This window comes from Schistocerca piceifrons, chromosome 5 (genome assembly GCF_021461385.2).
Source record: "Schistocerca piceifrons isolate TAMUIC-IGC-003096 chromosome 5, iqSchPice1.1, whole genome shotgun sequence".
In the NCBI taxonomy this organism is placed as follows: domain Eukaryota; kingdom Metazoa; phylum Arthropoda; class Insecta; order Orthoptera; family Acrididae; genus Schistocerca; species Schistocerca piceifrons.
Genome location: NC_060142.1, coordinates 49901901 through 49924357, shown reverse-complemented (window position 1 = coordinate 49924357; position 22457 = coordinate 49901901). Strand labels below are relative to the sequence as shown.

The window sequence follows — 22457 nt, the reverse complement described above, 5'->3', positions numbered from 1 at the left end:
CATTAGTGAGAAACATCAAAGTTTAGTGGTAGGTGTGAAATTAGCTTGCAGTTGTAACACCGAAAGTGGCTTTTATAATAATGGTGATTGCTTCTTTGAAAACATGGGGGAGAAATCTGTTACAGTATAGTCAGATAAATAATGCTGTCTCTGGTATTTGAGGTATTGACAGTTTCGATATTCCAAAGTCCGTTATTCACAAGGAGTGCACACTTATGGTGTATAGAATACTGTAATTGACTCAAAGAATTAACAGCATGCATAGGAACAGAATATTTTAGAAAAATAGAAAACACATGGAAGTGAAAGAGGTGGGAGCAAACTTGTTCGAAAGGTTTGGAAAGTGCTACAAAAGAAGTGTTGGCAGTTGAAGAAGAACAAATAATTGCTTTAAAAATTAGATAACTGCTTTGAAAATTAGCTACTTCATTCTGGTCATCCCACAAGGCCCTTGTGTAATAAAGATAGTCATCCAGTCAGAGAACCTGTGGAACATTCACCATCATAAGCTGATAACTGGGGTACAGCTCCTTGACGTATCTACAGTTGGTGATCCGTTGGGCCAAAATATTCGAGGCCAGCTGTTGAAAGTGTACTGTCAGAGGCATCTCTTGTCACGTCTGTCATCTGCACCACTGTCAGTGGTAGATCTTTGAGAGCCGATTGAGGCTGATTGGTGTAGAAGAAAATCTTCAGTCCTCCAGATATCACTTGCACTTGTTGCTCATAGAAACTTCTCAATTTGTGCGATAGCCCTTACAAGCCAAGTTCTACGGGTTCCTGTAGCAGGAAGAGTTTTCTGATGAATTGATGTACTTCCAGCCCACACAGTGCCAGGAAGTACTCACAGCATTAGTCTACACCATTGATGTTGCTCCCCTCAAAGTGATGACACAGGCTGGCTGCATACATACTTTAATCCTTGCACTTGCTGTCAAATACTGTAATTTTTGTCAGTGTGACTGCATTGTGACAGATGATATTTACTCGCTAGGGAAGTGATGCTGTTCTTGTTTTCAGTTGCTGCTGATCTTGTTGGTTTTGCTGGAGCTGTAGAATTTCAAAAACTACTTGATCCATTACTTAATTGCCAACAGATTGCTATTCTAAATTGTGCATAAACTATGTTATGCATCACATCAAGATTGCTGTATTTACAGCAAGTAACACAAGTTAAAATTAAATTTGATCTGTTAACAAAGAGACAATTTTTACAACCCAACAAAACAAGTAAAAAAAATTGCTACATAATTGAAATTGAATTGGCAACTTAGATGGAAATTCCTGGTCATATGATTTTACATTACCTAGAATGTGGAGGATTGGAGCTCTGTAGTGTGTCAGTGGCCAGTGGCTTAGGCTGTATACTTGTGGCAATGACTGTCGAGTTTAGGGTGAGTTGGCTGGTCGGGATGCTTCGTTAAAGTGTAGTGAAATTGCGGAGCGTTCTGAACTGCCTGTGGCTGAATGGCATGTCTGTTGGCACACTGCCAAGTTAATGCCATTTTATGTGGCAGCAAGGTTAATTCGAAATACTTTCGTGCCCAGCTATAATGCTGCAAGGGATAGTTTCACTCACCTCAACAAGCTCCACATGTTATGCTGCATGGTGTACACACAATGTAACTCAGGTAAGAAAAGCTACCGAGCGAGGTGGCGCAGTGGTTAGACACTGGACTCGCATTCAGAAGGACGACGGTTCAATCCCGCGTCCGGCCATCCTGATTTAGGTTTTCCGTGATTTCCCTAAATCACTCCAGGCAAATGCCGGGATGGTTCCTCTGACAGGGCACGGCCGACTTCCTTCCCCATCCTTCCCTAGTCCGATGAGACCGATGACCACGCTGTCTGGTCTCCTTCCCCAAACCAACCAACCAACCAACCAACAAGAAAAGCTGTTAAAATCTGTGGCTGCATTACATGTGCTCCTTGACTGCATCATAATTTGAATTAGCTGAAAATCCGATTGATGTTAATTTTTAGTTTCAGGATTTCATTTTCAACTACTTGAAATAAGTGTTTTAAAGAATAAATTATGTACATTCTCAGAATATCAAAATCACAAAACTGTTTCAAAGTCTATACTTCAATGTCAAATACAAATCTCTAGTGCATTATTGAAGACCTTCAGTTTAAAGTTGAGCTGTAATGTCTCATACTGCACGTGCTAAGAGTCAATAGTTGCATTGGACTCATGATATTGTGTCACTAAATCCTGTTATAGTCAGTTTATGAATAGTCTTAATTTTACCCAATACTCAGTTTGTTGTTATGCTTGCCAAAAATACTTGCCAGACCATATTTAGATGGAAGTGACTGTTGCATAATATATCGTGCAGAGTTAAGACTTGTAGTAAGAAAAGGCATCTTTTAATTCATCAAACTGTCTTAAATGAACTTACATTAAAATTGGATATTATAAACAAATCTATCCACTTTTGACTCTCTGTGATCTTTTTATTCTCAACAAAATGCAGTTTAGCAAAATTTTCATAAAATCGTTTTAGTCCCTGCCTATGCAAACTTACACACTTGTGATTCGGTTGTGATTCCCTGACTGCAGCTTATGCAGTACATGTCCTTGCTTCACAACACAGGAGCACACACTTCTCTGATTAGCCAGTGAGACTACTCGACCTCTTAAATGGCATTTAAGTTAAATTGTCAGATCTTGTGGATCATCATAAAGCTGTTTTCACATGGCTCATTTCACTATTGCACAGTGTCATTTCAAACACTCATTCTTAACTGCGCACAAATTCAAGATTCATTCTACACACACGTTCCACAATCACACACACTCCAAATGCATTTTAATTATATGTAAGCTGTAATTTGTCTTTAAGTATGGTACTGAAAATTTTATGTTTCAAAGAAATTTTTATGTCTACAAAACTATTAAAGATGTTTCCTTGAAATTTATGTGATGAATTCATAATTATATATTATTGCATATTACAAAGTTTCATTAATGTTGGACCATGTAAATGAATAAAAGTGGAATAAAATCCAGTGTATGATTTAGTTTTTTTCTATATTTTCACATGCTGAAACATGAAAGATGATATGTTGCATACTGTGGGACCAGCCACTTGGTCTCCTCTCTGTATAGCAGAGGCTCAAAATTGCCATTAATTGCTGAACTACATATTGCTCTACCACATGTGATGAGGTGGTTTTGAGTTCCGTAGATGGACAGGATTCTCAATAAAAGGTGAGAACTGGCAGATGTATCAGAAAAATTTAACAACCTGCACACAGGTAGAATAATTACATAACAGCACCCTAGGGCCTGGAAACCAGTTCTTGCACAAAGCTTTCAATGGATTGACGGGGCGAAATTGTCAGTTGTAAAAGTAACATATCTGATGTAAAAAAAAAATGAATTGTTGATGAACCCATGGCTTCTTAATTCAATATTAAGAAGACTGATTTTGCACATTATCTCCTAAATTCCTAAAATCAGGGCATATAACACAGTTATGGTTTCAGTGGTAGTGGACAAAACTGAGAGCGTGATTATGTCAAAGGCATATGATGAGAGCTGTTGCTTCATTAGCATAATATCTTCGTGAAGAGCATTGCTCCAATGCAAGATGATAATTTATGGAAAAGAAGGAAGAACCAGTACCAAGAATTGTCAGAATGGCATAACAACCTATTATTTTCCAGGAAGTGAAGACTATAAGACTTCAGCGGGAAGGACACTTGACATACATGCTGCACACTTTGAAGACGAGAAGGTCTGAGGAAATTAACCTAGTTGAGGGATCCCAGAAGTAATGGGTTAATAAAATCTTTAAAGAAGGGATACTGTATGGAAAAACATTGTTTCTGAAGGCAAATTGTGAGTCAGCACATGAAGTTAAGTGTCTGTAAAAAGTATGAAGTACAATACATAAGAGAGAGGCAATTTTCAGAAAAGACCCTTCAGTAGTATTGCACAGGGATGATATCATTCAAATATATGTAGGTAAAATAGGTAGTCAGAAAGTTTGCTTTATCAGATTTCCCTGTGAATAAGAGATGAGAATCATTGAAAAGTGTGTTAATGTTTACAAGAAAATAATGGGAGGCACACTATGTGTACAGAAGTGTATAGACAGTTTTAATTGAAAGATTTTATTTTACTTTTTCAGTATCTTGAAGATCCATCGGTAATCTCGAGGTCCACTGAATCTATCAAGGAGGATCCATCACTAAATTTGGAAGCAGAAGAAACTGATAATTCTGTAAGCATTTACTTTACAGATGTATTGCATGTGGAGCAAAAATACCTCATAGGCTAATTGTGGAATGTAAAGGATGTGTTACAGTGAAATAAGTATAAATTAACTGTTAGCAGTTTTGTAGTATTTTTGTATTATTCTTCAGTTTTTGCAGACAGTCAAGAGTAGAATCCAAATGGGCCTGTACTATATATTTAATTATATTTTCTCTGGCCTGTTGTGATATCAGTCATTTTGTATAATGTATGTGTGTGATGGATACCTTGAATCCACATTTAGTATAATTGCACACGTTTGTAGTTCACTTAGGTTATGAAAGACTCTGGCCTTCAGTAAGTGTGATTAATGTGCTGCAGAAGAATACATTGGGCTCTCTTATGTTTTAAGTGACTCAGTTATCGTTGTGAATTCATCCCAAAAATTTTCAAGAGCACAAAAGTTATAAAACTTGATAATATTTACAACACAGGTGTAAGTGTACTGCTTTAAGGAAACGCTGTGACTATCTTATTTTTATCACTTCAGTGCAGATGCAAACTAAGCTTGAACTCTTACGAGAAGTGGCGAGATGCTGCGGGTAATGAGGCTAATGAGCAGGGGACTACTTAAGTAGTGTGTGGTATGTAAGTTGAGAATGTGGGTGTGGCAAGAGGCATGCTAGGGTAGTCTGTGTGGTTATGGTGACCACTGTGTCCGGATGCATCTGCTTGGTAAGCAGGAGACCCAGGTTCGAATCTTGGTCTGGCACAAATTTTCATTTTGCCCCATTGATATAAATCAGTGCCCACTGGCAGCTAATATCTTTAATTCCTTTTTGTGTAAATTACAAATGAAACTAACTTCTATACAAAACTGCACTTGGTTATTCGTAAGTGCTTCTGGGGTATCAGAAAACAACTGTGTGAAAAAACTGCAAGAACGAAAGAAAATGGACACCCATCAGCAGGTAGACAGTTTCACCAAGGTTTTAATTTACATTACAGGTACTCAATATGGACACTATGTGTGATGCAGAAAATGTTAATGCATGCGTGAAGTTAATTGAAGTCACTGAGACGAACTGCGAGGGAAGGTGCAACAATAGCCCACTTTGAAAATCTGTTCATTGGTTTGCCTACCAACAGGGGCAAACCAATCCATTGCAACAAAGTGGAGTGGATGATGGTCTACATGTTACAACGCACCCATCCTCTTGTGCAACTATGCCACAGAGTGTATTATGACTCTTAAACAGAGAGATTCAGTATCCGCTGCTGTATTGTAGACATCATCTGAAATGCTGAAGGTACTTATGAATAACACTGAACACACCTCGCTATGTTACGTAGAAACTCTTAAACTGAACAGGCCCAGAGAGATGCTCACATTATAAAGTTATCTGTACTGTTTTTGAAACTGAAGCCATACTCTTGACTACCTAACGGTATAAAGTTGGTAACTTTTAAACCACAAATAAAGCATCATAATATCCACAATAAAAAAAAAAAATTAAGTGGGCATATTTCCATTCTGTGGTGCACAAATTATACAGTGTACATATGAATCGTATGAGTAGAATCATGAACTATATATTGAAACAAGTAGCTGAGATTAACAATTGTAAATTGAAGAACATCATTAACTTGCATAATAAATTAATTAAATCTGATGATGTAAGCTTACTAATATTTTCACCTATTTGTTTAAAGTTTAATTCTAATTGCATATTACCCAAAATAACAATTATGTTGCAATGTTCAAGAAATACAGTAAGTAAAACATATTTTTACTTATCTTTTCTATCACTGCTTCATGGTAGGGTGTATATGGCTGTAAGGGCACTTGCGACATGAAATGTAACGAGGGTGGGGGACTATAAGGGAGTCCTGGCACGTTGGTACCTACACCTCCAATGGCAGAACATGCAGCAGAGGACAGAAAAGTCCAGGAAAAAGAGGCATGTGGTTGGATTGTGGGATGACGAAGTGTTTGACTGCTGAGATCACTCAATGACAGTGACAGTGAACATCGGGCACAGAAGCACCAACGACAATAGCTTTTTGATAAGTGTCATCGGGAGGTCTGGGCAAAACTGTGAAATCCAAGAACCAATTGCCAACAGCAAACCGAAACTTGAAGGCTGTCACCAATTGACATTGAACGAAAAATTTTGAAGCCATCGCCAGGAATTGGGACAAAACTGGAAGCAGTCACCATTGGTGGGACAAAAAATGTTCATCCTCATTGTGAGCTGATGGCACAAGACACTGGAAGCCATCACCAAGGACTGGAACGAACGATAACAAATTTGTTCTATCATAGTTGCCAATTAAGACACACATTCAGTTACACAGAGGAAAAGTTGATGCTCAGGTAGGACGTGAGTAATAAGTTTATTTATGAAAATATGAAATCTTCTATTTCTTTGGTGCATAACTACACAAACACGATAAAGAGTTCTTAATCAAATCCTGTTTTTAAATGGATGAGAGCCAGTAAGTCCGTTGTACTGTCAGTAACAGAAGACTTAATCCCAATTACTAAAGTCTCAGTTAATGTCTTATTCAGCATACTAATTGCCTCTGATTGCCTGAACACTATGACATGCTATAATACCGAAGTCTTGGCAATCTGTCATACGGAGGCCAAGTATCTGTGTAGCACAATGGCTGCTGGCAACTACACTTAGCGCCAGAAATGATTTGAGGTCAGTGAACTCACTGGCATCATACAGCAGGCCGCTGGAGGTTTCAAGAGAGACTCTGATAGATGGAGCATGGCAGTGGTCATCATAAAGCCCAGAGACCACGTCTGTGGAGAGCTCAGTATGAACTGGTATTGTGTTGTTGTATGCTGGTGTAAATATGGTCGTGGCACATGGATACAGTACAACCTACTTGCAGGAACACAACATGTGTAGGTGAAATAGTGCGCGCAATAGCAGCACCATGGTTGTGAATTTGCACTGTTGGCAGTCCTAGGACCTCTCGTGGTAGCTGCCGAATATTCTGTGGACAACGAAACAACTTGTTTGGATGCTCTCTGGGATATTTACTAACACACGACGCAAGCATTGGTCAGTGATAGGCTTGCTCACATACAAGATGGCTGCAGCGGATGATGCCAGGCACTTGGGCACCCACAGGAGATGGGAGTGTGGCCAACTGCTATATTGCAGGTGCATAGCTTCAGACATGGCAAGGTTGACCACTACTATCTCCTTAAGTCCCTTCAGAAACACAGAGTGCTCATATACCGAACTGGGACAGCAAGATGGAGTTACCACAAATGCCCAAAATCTATCCACACTTGCGCCCACACTGCTGATGGCGCTGCAGGCTGTGAGTGGCTGCTACAAGACAAATGCCAGAAAGAAGCCCCGCCCTGGAGATGATCGCTGTGTCACTTGGCGGAGTCCTGTGGCCGACCACCTTGATACAAATGGTCCCTCTGCCAGGAACACAGCTCTCGTTGCTGCTCCATATGATCCACCCATTATGCCAGCTGCCTTGTGATGACGGCTATTGCCTCAGGCCCGGACTACTGTTGGACTGTATGATCCTGTACTTCTCGTTCTTCATTTGTCTATCCACTGAATACAGAATTATGAGTGTTAGTACACATAAACTTCAACAGGTGCATAAAATCTTTGTTTCATAGTGGTAGTCTTGTTCTTCGACAATCGCGTATTCTTGATATATTTTTGTCTCCTACTGGCCATACTTAAAAACAGTTTCATGAAGCACCTCTTGAGTCCGAAGTACCCACAGCTGAAGTATGTATAAAAGGCCTGGTTAAGTTTGGGTCAAGCCATTCCCCTACAGCGCCATCTTCCCTCTCCAACTATACTCCTACAGCAATGTCACAGCCCCACCACAGCCTATGGTTCGCTTGTTTACCAGCTACCTCTTATTGTTAGACTGACTCGTCCAAGCATGGGCTCTTGCACATTCACTGGCTGTCTGTCATCGAAGAGGAATCTCTGTTTTCCACTTGCTCTCTGCTTTTTGTTTGGATTTATTCTCATAAATATTGCGCTATTGTTTAGGTTGTCATCTCGGTTATTGCGATGGCTTTTATTCTGACTTTGATTGTGGTTATTACTGTAGCTGTTTTTCTATTAGTGTCTGCAGCTCATGGTCTTGTGGTAGCATTCTCGCTTCCCGCGCATGGGGTCCCAGGTTCGATTCCCGGCGGGGTCAGGGATTTTCTCTGCCTCGTGATGACTGGGTGTTGTGTGTTCTTCTTCATCATTTCATCATTGACGAACGCAAGTCGCCGAAATGGCGTCAACTAAAAAAAACTTGTAATATGGTGGCCGAACTTCCCCGCATGGCGCCTCCCGGCCAACAATGGCATACGATCATTTCATTTCATTTCATTTTCTATTACAGTTCTTAAGAATGTTGAAATGAAAGAACACTGAAAAATTGTTTTCAATGTATGGTATGAAGTACTTCATACACAGTTCTGATGAAAAGCCCCAATGTTTAATGTTTAAAAACGCTTAAGTCAGAACAAAGGCATTTCTGTTCGCTCAATGAAGTGACATACAGATATTATTCTCATGATGAATGATGCATGTTAATGGATAAGATGAAGAGAAAGGTAATACAACAGTCGCCTAAATGATCAGGTCATAGAGAAAAGAATCTAACTGCATAGTATGTGTATGTGTCTGTTTAAAATTAGCAAATGCTCAAGTGTCATACTCGTGAAGGAATATGGAATAGAAACTGGAAAAGCATTTGATTACATTGATGTTACTGAGTACTTTAAAACAGCTGCTTTGTCACATAACCCAGTAAAAAGTAGAATTCTTGATGTGGGACATGGCATAAAAAAGAGACTAAACAATTGAGTTCCAAACCGTCGGTATTATTCTCTGTGTGCGGATGACAGTACTGGTTGGCCAGATCGTATTCAACTACTAATATTTATTCGTCTGATGGTGAAAGACTTTTCTGTACGTGGAGACTTGCACACTTTAGTTCCATTACTCAGAACATCAGATTTGGATATTTTTAATGTTGCTAAAAAGTGTGTTCACAAAATTGCTCATTTTAAAAAATTCTCTGCAATTTTCACTGATGGTTCACAGCTATGGACAGAGGTAATAATGGCTCTTTGGGCAGTTAAGAAAAAAATTGAATAATTGTATAAGTGTTTGCTGCATTATACATCAGGAAGCACTGTGTGAAAAAGTGTCATGATGAAAATTACGAATATAATAATAAGAGGAAATCGATCATTGTCTCACACAAAATTTAAACAATTTTTGGAAGAAAATGACATCGAATATGGAGATAGACTTCGTCATTCCAAAGTTCATTGGATGAATTTAGGAAAATTCTTATCTCATTTTTTGCTCTCTGTAAAGAACTTTTCAAGCTCCTGAATGAAGAAGTAAAATAGAATACTGCAGGATTTGAAAATAAGCCAAAGGATTCTTTTTTTACCAGAATTAGCATTTCTAATAGATTTTACCAATCATTTAAATAATTTGTATTTGCAAGGAAAGGAACACACTATTTGTGATATGCTTAGAGGTAGTAATGGATTCCAGCCTAAACTTATTATGTTGTTCATATTTCAACAAAACAAGGAAAATATGTGTCATTTGCTGAGTTGCTGTGAAACAAAACAAGATTTACTTAACAGTCCAGTGATTTTCCAGAAGTAGTCTGCAGGTTACAAAATGATCTGTCCATGCTGTCCAGAACAGAAAGAGAGGCAGCTATTTCTGAAATTGTGCCACATGCTTGGTACCCAAAACTCGCAGATTTCGCTCTTGAAATAAAATCTTCTTTCAGATGAACACACATTTTTGAAAGTGCATTTTCTTCAGTGAAGTACATTAAATCTGCTCAGCATACTGCAGTGATGAATGGGTTGTTGAAACATCAGCTTCATTTTCGTACAATACAAATTGAAATACAGGATTTATCAGGATTAGGTTAAATAAATCCAACCTAAGTGTTAAACAGTGGAAGCTCCAGGTAGGAATATCAAAAATATCGGAAAAGATAGATTGTTATTTACCGTAAAAAAGACACGTCAAGTTGCAGACAGGCACGATTAAGACACTCGGATGTAGCTTTCGACCACAGCCTTTGTCAGTAAAGTGACACAAAAAACACACACACACACACACACACACACACACACAAAACAACCAACTCCAGCGTCTCAGGCTGGCATATGACATCACGTGGGATGCAAGCAGCAATCTGGAGGGGGAGGGGGAAGGCGAAGGGATAGTAGTGTATGGGTGGGGCGAGAGATGAGTGGTATCTAGTGGGATGTTCAGGGACTAGGCTGCCAACAGATGCAGCATCCAGAGGTTGTGGCGCAGGGAGGTGGAGAAAACGGGGAATAGTGGGGAAAGATGGGCAAAGGGCTGCAAATAAACAGGGTGGAGGCGATTGCGTAGAGGGGGTGGAAACGGTGGATTGGAAGGTGTCAGGACATTATGTGACCATAGTTTGAGGCCGGGATAATTACAGAGGGGGGAATGTGTTGTAAGGGTAACTCCCACCTGTGCAGTTCAGAAAAGCTGGTGATGGAGGCGAAGGATCCAGATGGCTTGGGTAGTGAAGCATCCATTGAAATCAAGCATGTTATGTTCGGCTGCATGTTGTGCCACAGGGTGGTCTACCTTGCTGTTGGCCACAGTTCAGCAGTGGCCATACGTACTGGTGGACAGCTGGTTGGTAGTCATACCAATATAAAAAGCTATGCAGTGATTGCAGCAGAGCTGGTAAATGACATGGCTGCTTTCAAAGATGGCCCGGCCCCTGATGAGGTAGGATAAACCTGTGACAGGACTGGAATAGGAAGTGATGAGTGGGTGGATTTGCCAGGTTTTGCACCTGGGTCTTCCACAGGGATGTGATACTTGTGGCAAGGGGTTGGGATTGGGAGTGGCATAGGGATAGACTAGAATGTTGTGGAGGTTGGGTGGGTGACAAAACACCACTGTAGGAGGGGTGGGAAGTATCTCGGATAGGATGGCCCTCATTTCAGTGCACGAAGATAGGTAATCAAAGCCCTAGCGAAGGATGTGGTTCAGTTGTTCCAGTCCAGGTTGGTACTGGATGACAGAGAGGACACTCATTTGTGTCTGGTTATGGGGGGCAATGGGAGGTTGTGGTTGTGAGGGGGAAATGGATGGGAGTTTAGGAGCCTATGTCTTAAGACTTTGTCGTATAGGGGCTAGGTAGGTCTCACGACCCATACTAGCTGCAATTGGCTGGCGTGCCTTTGTTGGGACCACAATGGCTCTGCACAAGTCAAGATGAGAGGGAAGTACTCGCCAGAGGAGACTGTCTCACGAGCCACACTTTTTCAGGCCTGGCATATACCTTAAGGGGTCGTCTGTGGCATGGAGATTTCCTCTCTACATTGTCAGTATTCTTTGTTTGGTACAACACCCCTTCATGCACTGGATAATGTGTTCGGATTTTCTCTTTCGCACTGCACTCATAATTTCTTTTCACTAATGATAAGACATTCATCAGTGTTTTGTTTGTGACATAAATTTTTCAGTATTCTATGGACTGTTCCTTTATGAGCCACATCTGCCTTGTGGTGTCAGTAGTGCTCCTGCTGGTCTTTCCAGGCCCATTGGTAAGCATGAAAGAGCATCAGGCACCAAATTGTGTTCTGTTGGTACTACTGCACCTCAAAATAAAATTCTTGCAGTGTTAAGGTCCACCTTACCAACCTCCAATGTTATAGTTTATGTGTTAACAAGAACGTCAAAGCCCAATGATTAGTTACCACTACAGATATCCAATCGGCTAGATAATAGTGGAATTTTATGAATATGAATAGCATTGCCAGTGCTTCCTTCGCTGTTACTGAATAATTTTGTTCACAGCTCGTCAACACTCTGTTTCTGAAAGCAATTGTCTTTATGTTGTCATGCTCCTCTTCTTTACCTGTTCGGTACATGTGCCATCGCACCATAATCATATCCCTCATAGGCTAAATAAAAGGTTTTGTCAAAATCTGGGTGGGACAATATCGGTACATTTATGAACGCCATTTCAACCAATCGGAATGCTTCCTCACAATCTTCTGCCCGTGACCACAAACTGTTTTTCCTAAGTAATTTACAAGGATTTATTGCTAAGCACATTATTGTCTCTGAAATGGCGACATAATGTGCACAAGTCATAAAAGCTGCTAAGTTGCTTTTTACAACTAGGCTCCAGGAAACTACATGTGGGTACTGCCTCCAGTTTCTTCTCATCTATTCAAGATTTTTGTTTTTTGCCTATAAAAGTCTGATTTTCTGAATTTCAGCTCTAATTCATGAGCAATTTCCTCTAGCACTGGTTCCAGGTTCATAAACACTTCAGAGCCATTAAATTTCTGCAGAAACTGTTTGATATTTTCTGGTTGATCTCTTTCAGGTTGAGAAATCTGGTTTACCTTCTCTAGCCTAGTACAACTCGTGCTTCTCCACCCTTCGTATCTACAGTGAAAAACAGACTGCTGTATTGGTTATGACCACATTCTGTGATTACTGCTGCGAGCATCTCGTTCAGTTCCTTTTCCAGTGGCGCCTTCTTTTCCTTGTGGAAATGGATTTGGAGGCACAAAGCATGGTGTTCGTGGCTTTATTTTGTAGTGCAGTCCGTTTATTGTTCATGGAATTTGTGAAAACAATTGTTTACAATTTAATAATAAGCTGGTGAGCTCCAGTGCTGTGTCTTCTGATATTTCTTCTACTGATGCTATGCCGGCCGCGGTGGTCTAGCGGTTCTAGGCGCTCAGTCAGGAACCGCGCGGCTGCTACGGTCGCAGGTTCGAATCCTGCCTCGGGCATGGATGTGTGTGATGTCCTTAGGTTAGTTAGGTTTAAGTAGTTCTAAGTTCTAGGGGACTTATGACCACAGATGTTGAGTCCCATAGTGCTCAGAGCCATTCGAACCATCTACTGATGCTATGTTCAATTTTATTTCATCTTCTGGCAGCTCTGCTGCTTCTTCCTCCTCTGATTCTAAGTTAATCCCTGTTCATTTGTGATCATTTCATTCCCCTCATCATGTCCTTCAAATACTGCGTACTGAATCCTCTTTCTTTGATAACAGGTGCCTTCCCACAAAACTGCGCTGTCCTCTGTGTATTTGTGTTTCACCTCAGTTCATTTTGTGGTACTCTATCCATCTTATGTTCTGTTAACCAGTTAGATTCAATTATCAACTCTGTGTGCAAATTATGAATTACTATGGTATACATCATAAACATTTCTTTGTCAATCTTTTTTTACTTTTAAAACCACTACAGAAAGGCTATGTATTTTATATATACCTCAATAACACATTGTATATATTCTTAGAAATGCCACATACTGAGACCCTTTGTCCATCAGCATTTTATTCCTTTTATTACATATCTCTGGTATGGTGATAGAAGTCACTACCTGGCATCCACCATTGCGTCTTCATTTATTAGTTCTTGAGTTTCTTCTTTCAGTACATCCACCCATATCACACTTTCTTCCTTGTCAAGTCAGTCTCTGTTGGCCCTACGTTATTGGTTTCAGTCTAGGATTTGTCCAGAACTAAGTGGAGTTTTCAACGATGTTATTGGCTGTTATATTTTTGCTGCTATTTTGCCTCAATGTGTTGCAATTTTTGGATTAAAATGTGCCCCTTTGACTCTGTCTGCCACATTTTACAGTGTCCCTTAAGCATACAGTTGACATAAGTCATGCCCTCTACGATAATCCTACATTGTTTTGTGTCCCTGTCTGTGATTTTGTCATTATCTTGTGTGTGTGTTCATGGTTATAATTTTGTCATTTCTTGCTTCCTCCAACGGGTATTCCTTGGTTTCCCTGTGTTTCTTCTCTCTTCATGCCTGGTCTACAGTTTCTATTGTAGTACCAATCAGATTACTACATACTTCACATTGGTAGGTGTTGCGACACCCAGCAAACAATGTGGTGTTCTTCTTTTCCAAACCTTCAGAGCATGTTCCATCATATTTCCAGTTGTATGGACAGTTGCAAATCAAATTTAAAGTCTCATCTTGTTTAATTGTACACTAGTATTTTGGCACAAACATCACCTCAAATTCTGAGTGCTACAAACTTTCCTCTTTTGGCCATGTTCTGAATTACAGGCTTTGTTGTTCGTCTGATTCGCAATGTAAGCGATTCTGGTCATGTCATTCCACATTTCTTCCAGTAGACTTTGGAAAAAGTGTATGAAGACAACTGGGTGTAGTTTGCCGCTTGGACTGAACTTTTTTATTTCTTGTGAATCTCTTTTCGCTCTCATTTCAGCGTGACTTGTAACACGCCTCACTTTATTCTTTAGCTTCATGCTAATCATTTGCACAGCATAGCTATATTTAGCATATTTACATTTCTTGTCACATTTTCTGCCTGCAGAATTAATCCTTCTTCCCTCTTTGTATGTATTTCTCTCTCAGGTAGTGTTTTGGTGTCCTTACCCACATTTTGCTCTATATTACTTAAATGCATATTATGGATTCCTTTGACCTCAGTGGCCTTTCCCCATATGACAGAGTTTTTCTTTTCTTGTTCCTGTTTGACATCCATGATTTAATTTCTCTTGTATTTCTGTAAATAGTCCAAATTGTATCACAGTTTTTTCCTGACTCTCCTTTAATTACTTCGCAGTTTTCTCTTGACTTTTCCTTAGGTCTTTTATCATATTCCGTAGCAACACTGTAATCAACTTTCTGATGTCTGGTAATGACTCCTGCTTGGGTTTCCTAAGTCGGGTTATATCTAGCTCTCTGCATTTTTGTTGGTTGGTTTGTTTGAGGGTGGGGACCAAACTGCATTTTTGTACGTGTGGCATTGAGGTTTTACCCACATTTGAATTCCGTTGTCAGTTCCACTTCTATAGATTTTTTCTTATTCGCTTGCTCAAAACCAAAATCTTTGAATCATGTAGTATTGCATTCTCTTTCGTTACCGAAATGAGCTCCCATAAATTATCTAAAGTTATTCCACTTCGATCAATGACATTTAAATAACTGGAAATCGAAAGTACAGGACACAGTGCTAACCATCTTCCTACACACAGATTTCATCACACACCAAATGATTCAGAATTTTGCCTATAGCACCAATGTTAAATTGTGTGCAATTTGGAATTTTTTGACATTTACTTTTCTTGTTGTGACTGCTGATTTCTGTATAGTGATGTGGTCCTGAAATTGTGCTGCTCCCTGTCTGTTGCCATGTTGATCATCTCGAACTGCTGTAATCTAAGATGCTGTAGGTTGCCATCTTTTACACAATTTTTTGGCAATGGCACATTTTCTTACTGCTTCTGCACATGGACTCATCTCTGTATTGTTCATAACACTTCCTCATTATTGCATTCTGAAGTTTACTGCTTTGACAGTTTTTCACCAAAAAGCAGGTGCTTTCACCATAAGCCAACTGTGACTTCCCTCCCAGTCAAAGTTTTCTTTATAATGACTGGACATGGGTAAGGAATGATTAACAGAGAAAATGTGCTTGGAAAACCTGACTGTATCGCCTTAAACTAAAACATTTTTCTTTTCTTTGTGAACATTCAAGTTACTTAATTTTGAGTGAGTGGGGTTGCTTTGAAAGGATTACAGTTAGTACCATTTACTTTCTGTATTGAGTTACCTGTCAGGTAAACCTGTACAGGTGAACTGGAGTGTGTGTGCCAGTCGGTTCAGGCCAAACTGTACAGGCATAGCGGCCTGCGCAGGTGACCGGAGAAGAATCAAAATTCAATTCTTTCTACCTGCGCAGGCATGTAGAACTGAGTGTGTGTGTGAGTCACTCTGGCACGCCTGTACAGGTGTATGGTTGGCTGGGACTAGCTCCTTGAGTAGAGCGCCCGTTTTCTTTGTATTTACGTGCACAACAGTGTTAACTAGTGACTACATGCGTGGTACTGCTCAACTCTTCTACTCAACATGTCAAATCGGAAACGGAACCAAGTGATGGAAGAGTTAATCGAAATGTATCGGTTGGAGCCTTGTCTGTGGCAGGTGAAAAGTAAAAAGTACCACAACCGTGAAAAGAGATATGCAGCCTATGAACGACTTGTTATTAAATTGAAGGAGTTAGAACCCGATGCTACAAAGCAATCTGTAGTGAAAAAAATAAATAATTTAAGAAGTAATGTACATAAAGAAAAGAAGAAACGTTATATGTCAATGAAATCTGGAGCTTCAACAGACATCTACACATCAAAATTGTGGTACTTAGATTTGTTTGATTTTATTGGCAATCAAGATACTCCTTGTGGGTCTGTGTCAAACTTGGATGAAGTAAGTATTCAAATTATTTATAATACTCATACAATTTATTTAATTAAACTACATTTTGTATTTACAAATGGAAAGGTTATATTCAAAGTCCACATTTTTTATTATGTATTTACTGTATTAATTAATAACATACTTTGGCCAAACTTCTTCTTTTAGTCTATGTTTTGTTTCAATGAACCCTATTGTCTTGCCATGGAACTTTGCCTTCATTCATGAAAAATGAAGTGAGCCCATTTCTAAGCTGTTTAGCAGCAGACGTTATGTTCCCGTGGTTCTGACATTTCAGTGCGATCATATTTGTTTCCAAAGTATCCAAATCTGTAATGGCAGTAGTTCCATCGTACGTCTCCTGATAGGTACTGTTTGGAGGAGTGTAAAAGCCTGGATGTTGTTCCATCAAAAAATGATGCAATGCACAAGTTGCCATCACCACTGTCATTATGTTCTCTGGTTCCAAATTGATTTGAGTATGGAATATACGAAATCTGGATGCAAGTATTCCAAAACAATTTTTGACAATGTGTCTTGCTCTTGAAATGCGGTAGTTGTAAATATCTTTACTAGCTGAATCTAGTTGCACTTGTCGAAAAGGCTTCAAAATATTAAGTTTAAGAGAAAAGGCGTCATCAGCTACAAAAACATAAGGGACATTTTCGAAATTTTCTGTAACATTGCATGGTTCTGGAAGTTTGAGCTTATTGCTCACTAACTTTTCATAAAATTTAGTATTCTGGAGAACACCTCCATCAGAAACACATCCATTAGTTCCAAAATTCACAAGAAGGAACCAATTGTTAGCATCCACTATTGCAAGAAGTACCATACGGTGTCTGCCTTTGTAGTTGAAGTAAAAAGATCTGGAATTCGTTGGGGTAACTAGGCCTATATGTTTACCATCCATGGCACCAAGACAATGTGGGAAATTCCATCTGTCTTCAAATGTTTTAGCAATAACTTTCCATTTCTCAGCCGAGTCAGGAAACTGAAACAACAGCAAATTAATAATTTTTTTTTTTTTTTTTACAGTATGGATGTATAGCGGTGTTGACTGCAAAAGGCTTTATAAATTTACTGTTACAAGCAAAATTATATTCCTGATATAAAAAATAAAACCAGAGTAAATGACTTTTAGGGTCTAATAGTATGCTTCTTTCAGGATGGAATTGATGATGTTGCTCCACAGACACCCAGCAGTGAAGAACCCTCAGAGACAAACGAGAGTCCTCAAAATTCCAAAGAACTCCCGATATCACGACCAAATTTGGTAAAAAAGAGGAAAAGTGTGGAACTGACCAATGACGTTCTGCTATCAGTGAGAGATCATTTTAAAAAGCCTTCGCCCCAAGATGATAGGTATGATCTACTGGGAAAATCTATTGCAATGAGAATGAGGACACTGGAAAACGCCAGCGTCTGATTGTTGAAAAAGAATCATTGATCTCCTATATGAAGCTGAAATGGGAATGCTTAACGTGCCAACGAGTTCATACAGCTCCGAATATCTAACCAGTCCCAGCTCAAGTACGAGCTCACCAAGTCCTACCGCAGCTACTTCATATGATCAGTTTATGCAACAAACAGCGCCTGCAGAATTCGTAACCAATCAAGAGCTTCCACTTCCACTCTCAGCAGCTACTTACTTAGCTACTTATAATAATATTTGATTTTTGGGCATTTTTAATTTTTCTGTGGTTTTAATTGACGAATAATACCAAATTTTCAATTATTTTCGAATTTCATGTATTATTCATTATTATGCTTGAGTTGAAATTTTGTCTTTGAAATGTAAAAAGAGTTACTAAGAATAAAAGAATTAAAAAATGTGTGTATTTATTATACATACCTGAAGATACACTCCTTTCAGCACGTTGGAGATGGCATCATAAGTCTCTGGAATTATTTTGCCAAGAGCTTGGGGTGATATTATAGTAGAATATTTGAGACATTCATACGATCAACCTGTTGCGAGAAATCTCAGAGTAGCTGTCAGTCTTTCATGGGCAGAAATAGAAATCCTCATAACTGTATTTTTCCTTTGTATTAAAGGAGTCAAAAGCAACAATAGTTTTTGGTAGACGTCTTCAGTCATCCGCAAATAATTACGATAATCTGAAGGTTCTGAACATAACTCTTTTGCTAATTTCGTATGAGTGTATTAATTTCTCTTTGTAAACAACTCTTTATACCACATTTTTTGTTTTTGCTTCCTTTTACACTTCGTGGCCACTAACAAACCGACTAATGCGATCGTGTCATGTTCTTGTCTGCTCGCCATTTCTCAACTGACTAAGTTAAAATCTTCCGGTTTATTGCAGTGTGTGTATGCTCCAGCCTGCACAGGTATACCTTTCCGGTATACATGTGCAGGTATACTGGAATGTGTGTAGCGGGCTTAACACACGCCCTAACGAGGCCTAGACCCAGCCATGCTCATACTAGCAGTTAAAGTTAGCTTCAGTTTCATACTGAAGTTTGCCATTATTGTTTTGCTTTTCCAAATTAAAGTGCCAGGCTATAACAGTTTGCAGGAACCCTAATAATTGTTAACCAGTAATATTGCCCTCCAGTGGATGTAACTGGTTAAGAATGGCAATAACGATTTATCTGCTAATTTGTGTGTAATTATGGGTACCGGTACCCTAAATGAGTTAACCAATTAATTACTCAGTATTGCCGTACTATTCAAAGGAAACTTACCAAACTAAGTATTTTATCAGCATCTGCAGACTGTTCTTATATTTTCGATAAGACTTGACTTCATACGACCATTTTACATGAAACCTGAACAACTGTCTCCTCACATAAAAACATGTAACGGTTGGCACTTGGACAGTGCTGAATAAAACAGCAAGAGAATGCCTCATACTGGAAAAGGTCCACTCAGTCAGCATCACCTAAAGAGAAGGCTGAGCAGCCCACCTACCAAGAGTAGTCGTAAAAGTCTTGTCGACCCAAGAGCAGTTTCCACTGGCAGGCACTTCGAGAAACGTTTTCTGGCTAAATATTATATTTCTAGTGGCTTACATCACTATTTTAACCAAATTGCTCTTATCTCAATTATTTCATACTCTACTACTCAAACTTATCTGTTTTTACAGTAATACACTCAAACTTATGTTTTGGCACTGAAAATCCGAAATTCATGCAGGGACTGATGGCTTCATTAGGCCTACACACGTTTCTAACTACACACAAATTAGCATGTTTAAAAATGTGAAATCAACCAAAAAAATTAAATTTGAAGTTTGATGATGTAGACTTTTGAAATTATTTATCTTTTTATTCTAGCTATCACAATAATGAAAAACTCCAAATTAAATATATGTTACTCTTTTCATTTTAGAGTTTTTAACCTTGAAGTGATCAAAAACTGTGGCATTTTTGGCATGCTTTGAAATCTTAAAGAGGCTACATCCCCAAAATTATTTGTGTTACAGACTGAAATTTGTGCCACTTTATTTAGTTTCTTCCAAGGTTTAAAAATGTGTGCTACTTTACAAGATCAACAAAAATGTAGAATTTTCCAAAACCATTGTTTTTAATTTTTAAAATTTTAAAAGTAGATTTTTTGTTTTGGAAAAAAAGGTTACTTGTGCACTATCTGTAATGTGTGTGCTAAATCTCATGATGGTATTCCAGTGGGAACATACTGAAATAAATTTAATTTTACTGAAATTTGCTTTGCTAACTACATCAGAACTTTTGTTTTGCAGACTGGTTCATAAAACTAAAGTTAAAATGATATTAACAAGTTATTTGTAGTGCAATTTCACAGCGGCTGTGTATAAACTGCAGTAGTTTAAAAGAAAAATGTACTCTGTAAGCTGCTCATTAAGTATTTTTTATTTTACTTGTGCATCGAGAACCATTAATCCAGTTTACAAGGTGTGTTCAGTGGATGTCAGATCAACTAGTAAAGCTGTTTGGTTTATGATTAATGAATTACAACTAACGTAACAGAAAATAAATACTACCAATAAATAATAATCAAATGAAACCTTTAAATTTTATTTACAAAATGATTAACTTCAGTAGAGATCAATTCTTGAATCAAAATTACCAAAGCACTGAAAGGGGAGCAGGTTTCTGCAATGCAACATATGATGCACTATTCAAGCTTATTTGTAGCAATCTTTCTGAAATGGTGGTAGTGGCATTTTACACAGAATGCAGTAAGATTCAGTACAGTCTGAGGATTCCAGCACTTAACTTCACTGGCATGCATTACTAGGTTTGTGTAATGGTGTTTCAAAAAAGTGTTGCTTTTTTTTACTCTTAACAGGTAATGTGTTAATATTATTTAAATTAATGAATTTTACGTTTTTATACTTCTTATAGGTTTCATCTTTTTGTTGCTTGTGATTTATCTTTCTTTGATTGCTTAAGAAAACACACTATGGATAAAAAGTGGTACAAATCTTGTTGCAATCCCTTAAAAAGAATTTCACACTGGGCAAGTATATTGGGAATGCAACTTCTTGGATGATCGATCTGAACATGAGTACTGAAGAAAGAATGAAAATCTGTGCTTCATGTAGAGAGAAATTATCAGTGAAACAAAACCTGAACTACTGATAACTGAAAGCAAAGATACTTATGGAAAGATACAACTGAGTTGTAGCACATCTGAAGACCCTGAGTTTGTGGCTGAAAAAGGCTTGCATTTGTTGAACATCTCTTTGCCTTCAATACATGCGAGGGTCACTCCAAAATAAATGCACACTATTTTTTTTTTAATCCATCTTATCCTTTAGGGACAATATTTTCATTTCTCCGCATAATTTCCATCCCTCTCAACTGCCTTACGCCACCTTGGAACTAGCGCCTGTATACCCGCACTGTAAAATTCTGGACCAACCTGTTGGAGCCACTGTTTGGCAGCGTGCACAAGGGAGTCATCATCTTCAAACCTTGTTCCACAAAGAGTGTCTTTCAGTTTCCCAAAGAGATGATAGTCACATGGAGCCAGGTCAGGACTGTAAGGCGGGTGTTTCAGTGTTGTATATCCAAGTTTTGTGATCGCTTCCGTGGTTTTTTTGACTGACATGTGGCTGTGCATTGTCGTGCAACAGCAAAACATCCTGCTTTTGCCAATGTGGTCAAACACGACTCAGTCGAGCTTGAAGTTTCTTCAGTGTCGTCACATATGCATCAGAATTTATGGTGGTTCCACTTGGCATGATATCCATAAGCAAGAGTCCTTCAGAATCGAAAAACACTGTAACCATAACTGTTCCAGCAGAAGGTGTGGTTTGTTTGTTTTTTTTTTTTCCTGGGGTGAATTTGCATGATGCCACTCCATTGATTGCCTCTTCGTCTCTGGTGAAAAATGATGGAGCCATGTTTCATCACCTGTCACAATTCTTCCAAGAAATTCATCTTTACCATTCTCATACCGTTCCAAAAGTTCGCTGCATACCGTTTTTCTTGTTTCTTTGTGAGCCACTGTCAACATCCTGGGAGCCCAGCTGGCACAAACCTTTTTTAACGCCAACACTTTCAGTATTCTGCATACACTTCATTCTCTGACAATTTATTCACTGTGATGCATCTGTCAGCAGTCACCAATTCGTTAACTCTCTGCACATTGTCTGGAGTGTGTGCAGGACAAGGCCTGCCACTGCGAGGACAATCCTCAATATTGCCGTGCCCACTTTCATCATGTAGCCTGCTTGCCCGCCAACTAACTATTGTGATCGACAGCAGCATCTCCATACACCTTTTTCAACCTCTTGTGGATGTTTCCGACTGTCTCGTTTTCACAGCACAGGAATTCTATGACAGTACGTTGCTTCTGACAAATGTCAAGTTTAGCAGCCATCTTGAAGACATGCTGTGACGGTGCCACTCATGGGAACAGGTTGAACTAAGTTTGAAAACAAGCTGGAAGGATGTATCTACACAATGTAAAACTTTCACACATGCAGAATGAAAACTGTATTTTTA

General features: G+C 38.9%; 1 protein-coding gene across 9 annotated transcripts in view; it reads left to right on the top strand.

Moving 5' to 3' along the window:
* LOC124799277 (transcription factor MafB-like) overlaps positions 1-22457 on the top strand; it is a 101548-nt gene that overhangs the window by 65699 nt on the left and 13392 nt on the right. For 8 of the 9 annotated variants that reach the window (XM_047262849.1, XM_047262853.1, XM_047262846.1 and 5 more), the window contains one exon: positions 4140-4232. In XM_047262849.1, coding sequence (XP_047118805.1) covers positions 4140-4232 — 93 coding nt within the window. Of the gene's footprint in view, positions 1-2991; positions 3215-4139; positions 4233-17667; positions 18313-22457 lie in introns of those variants that run through there. The other variant, XR_007017002.1, reaches the window with a different exon arrangement.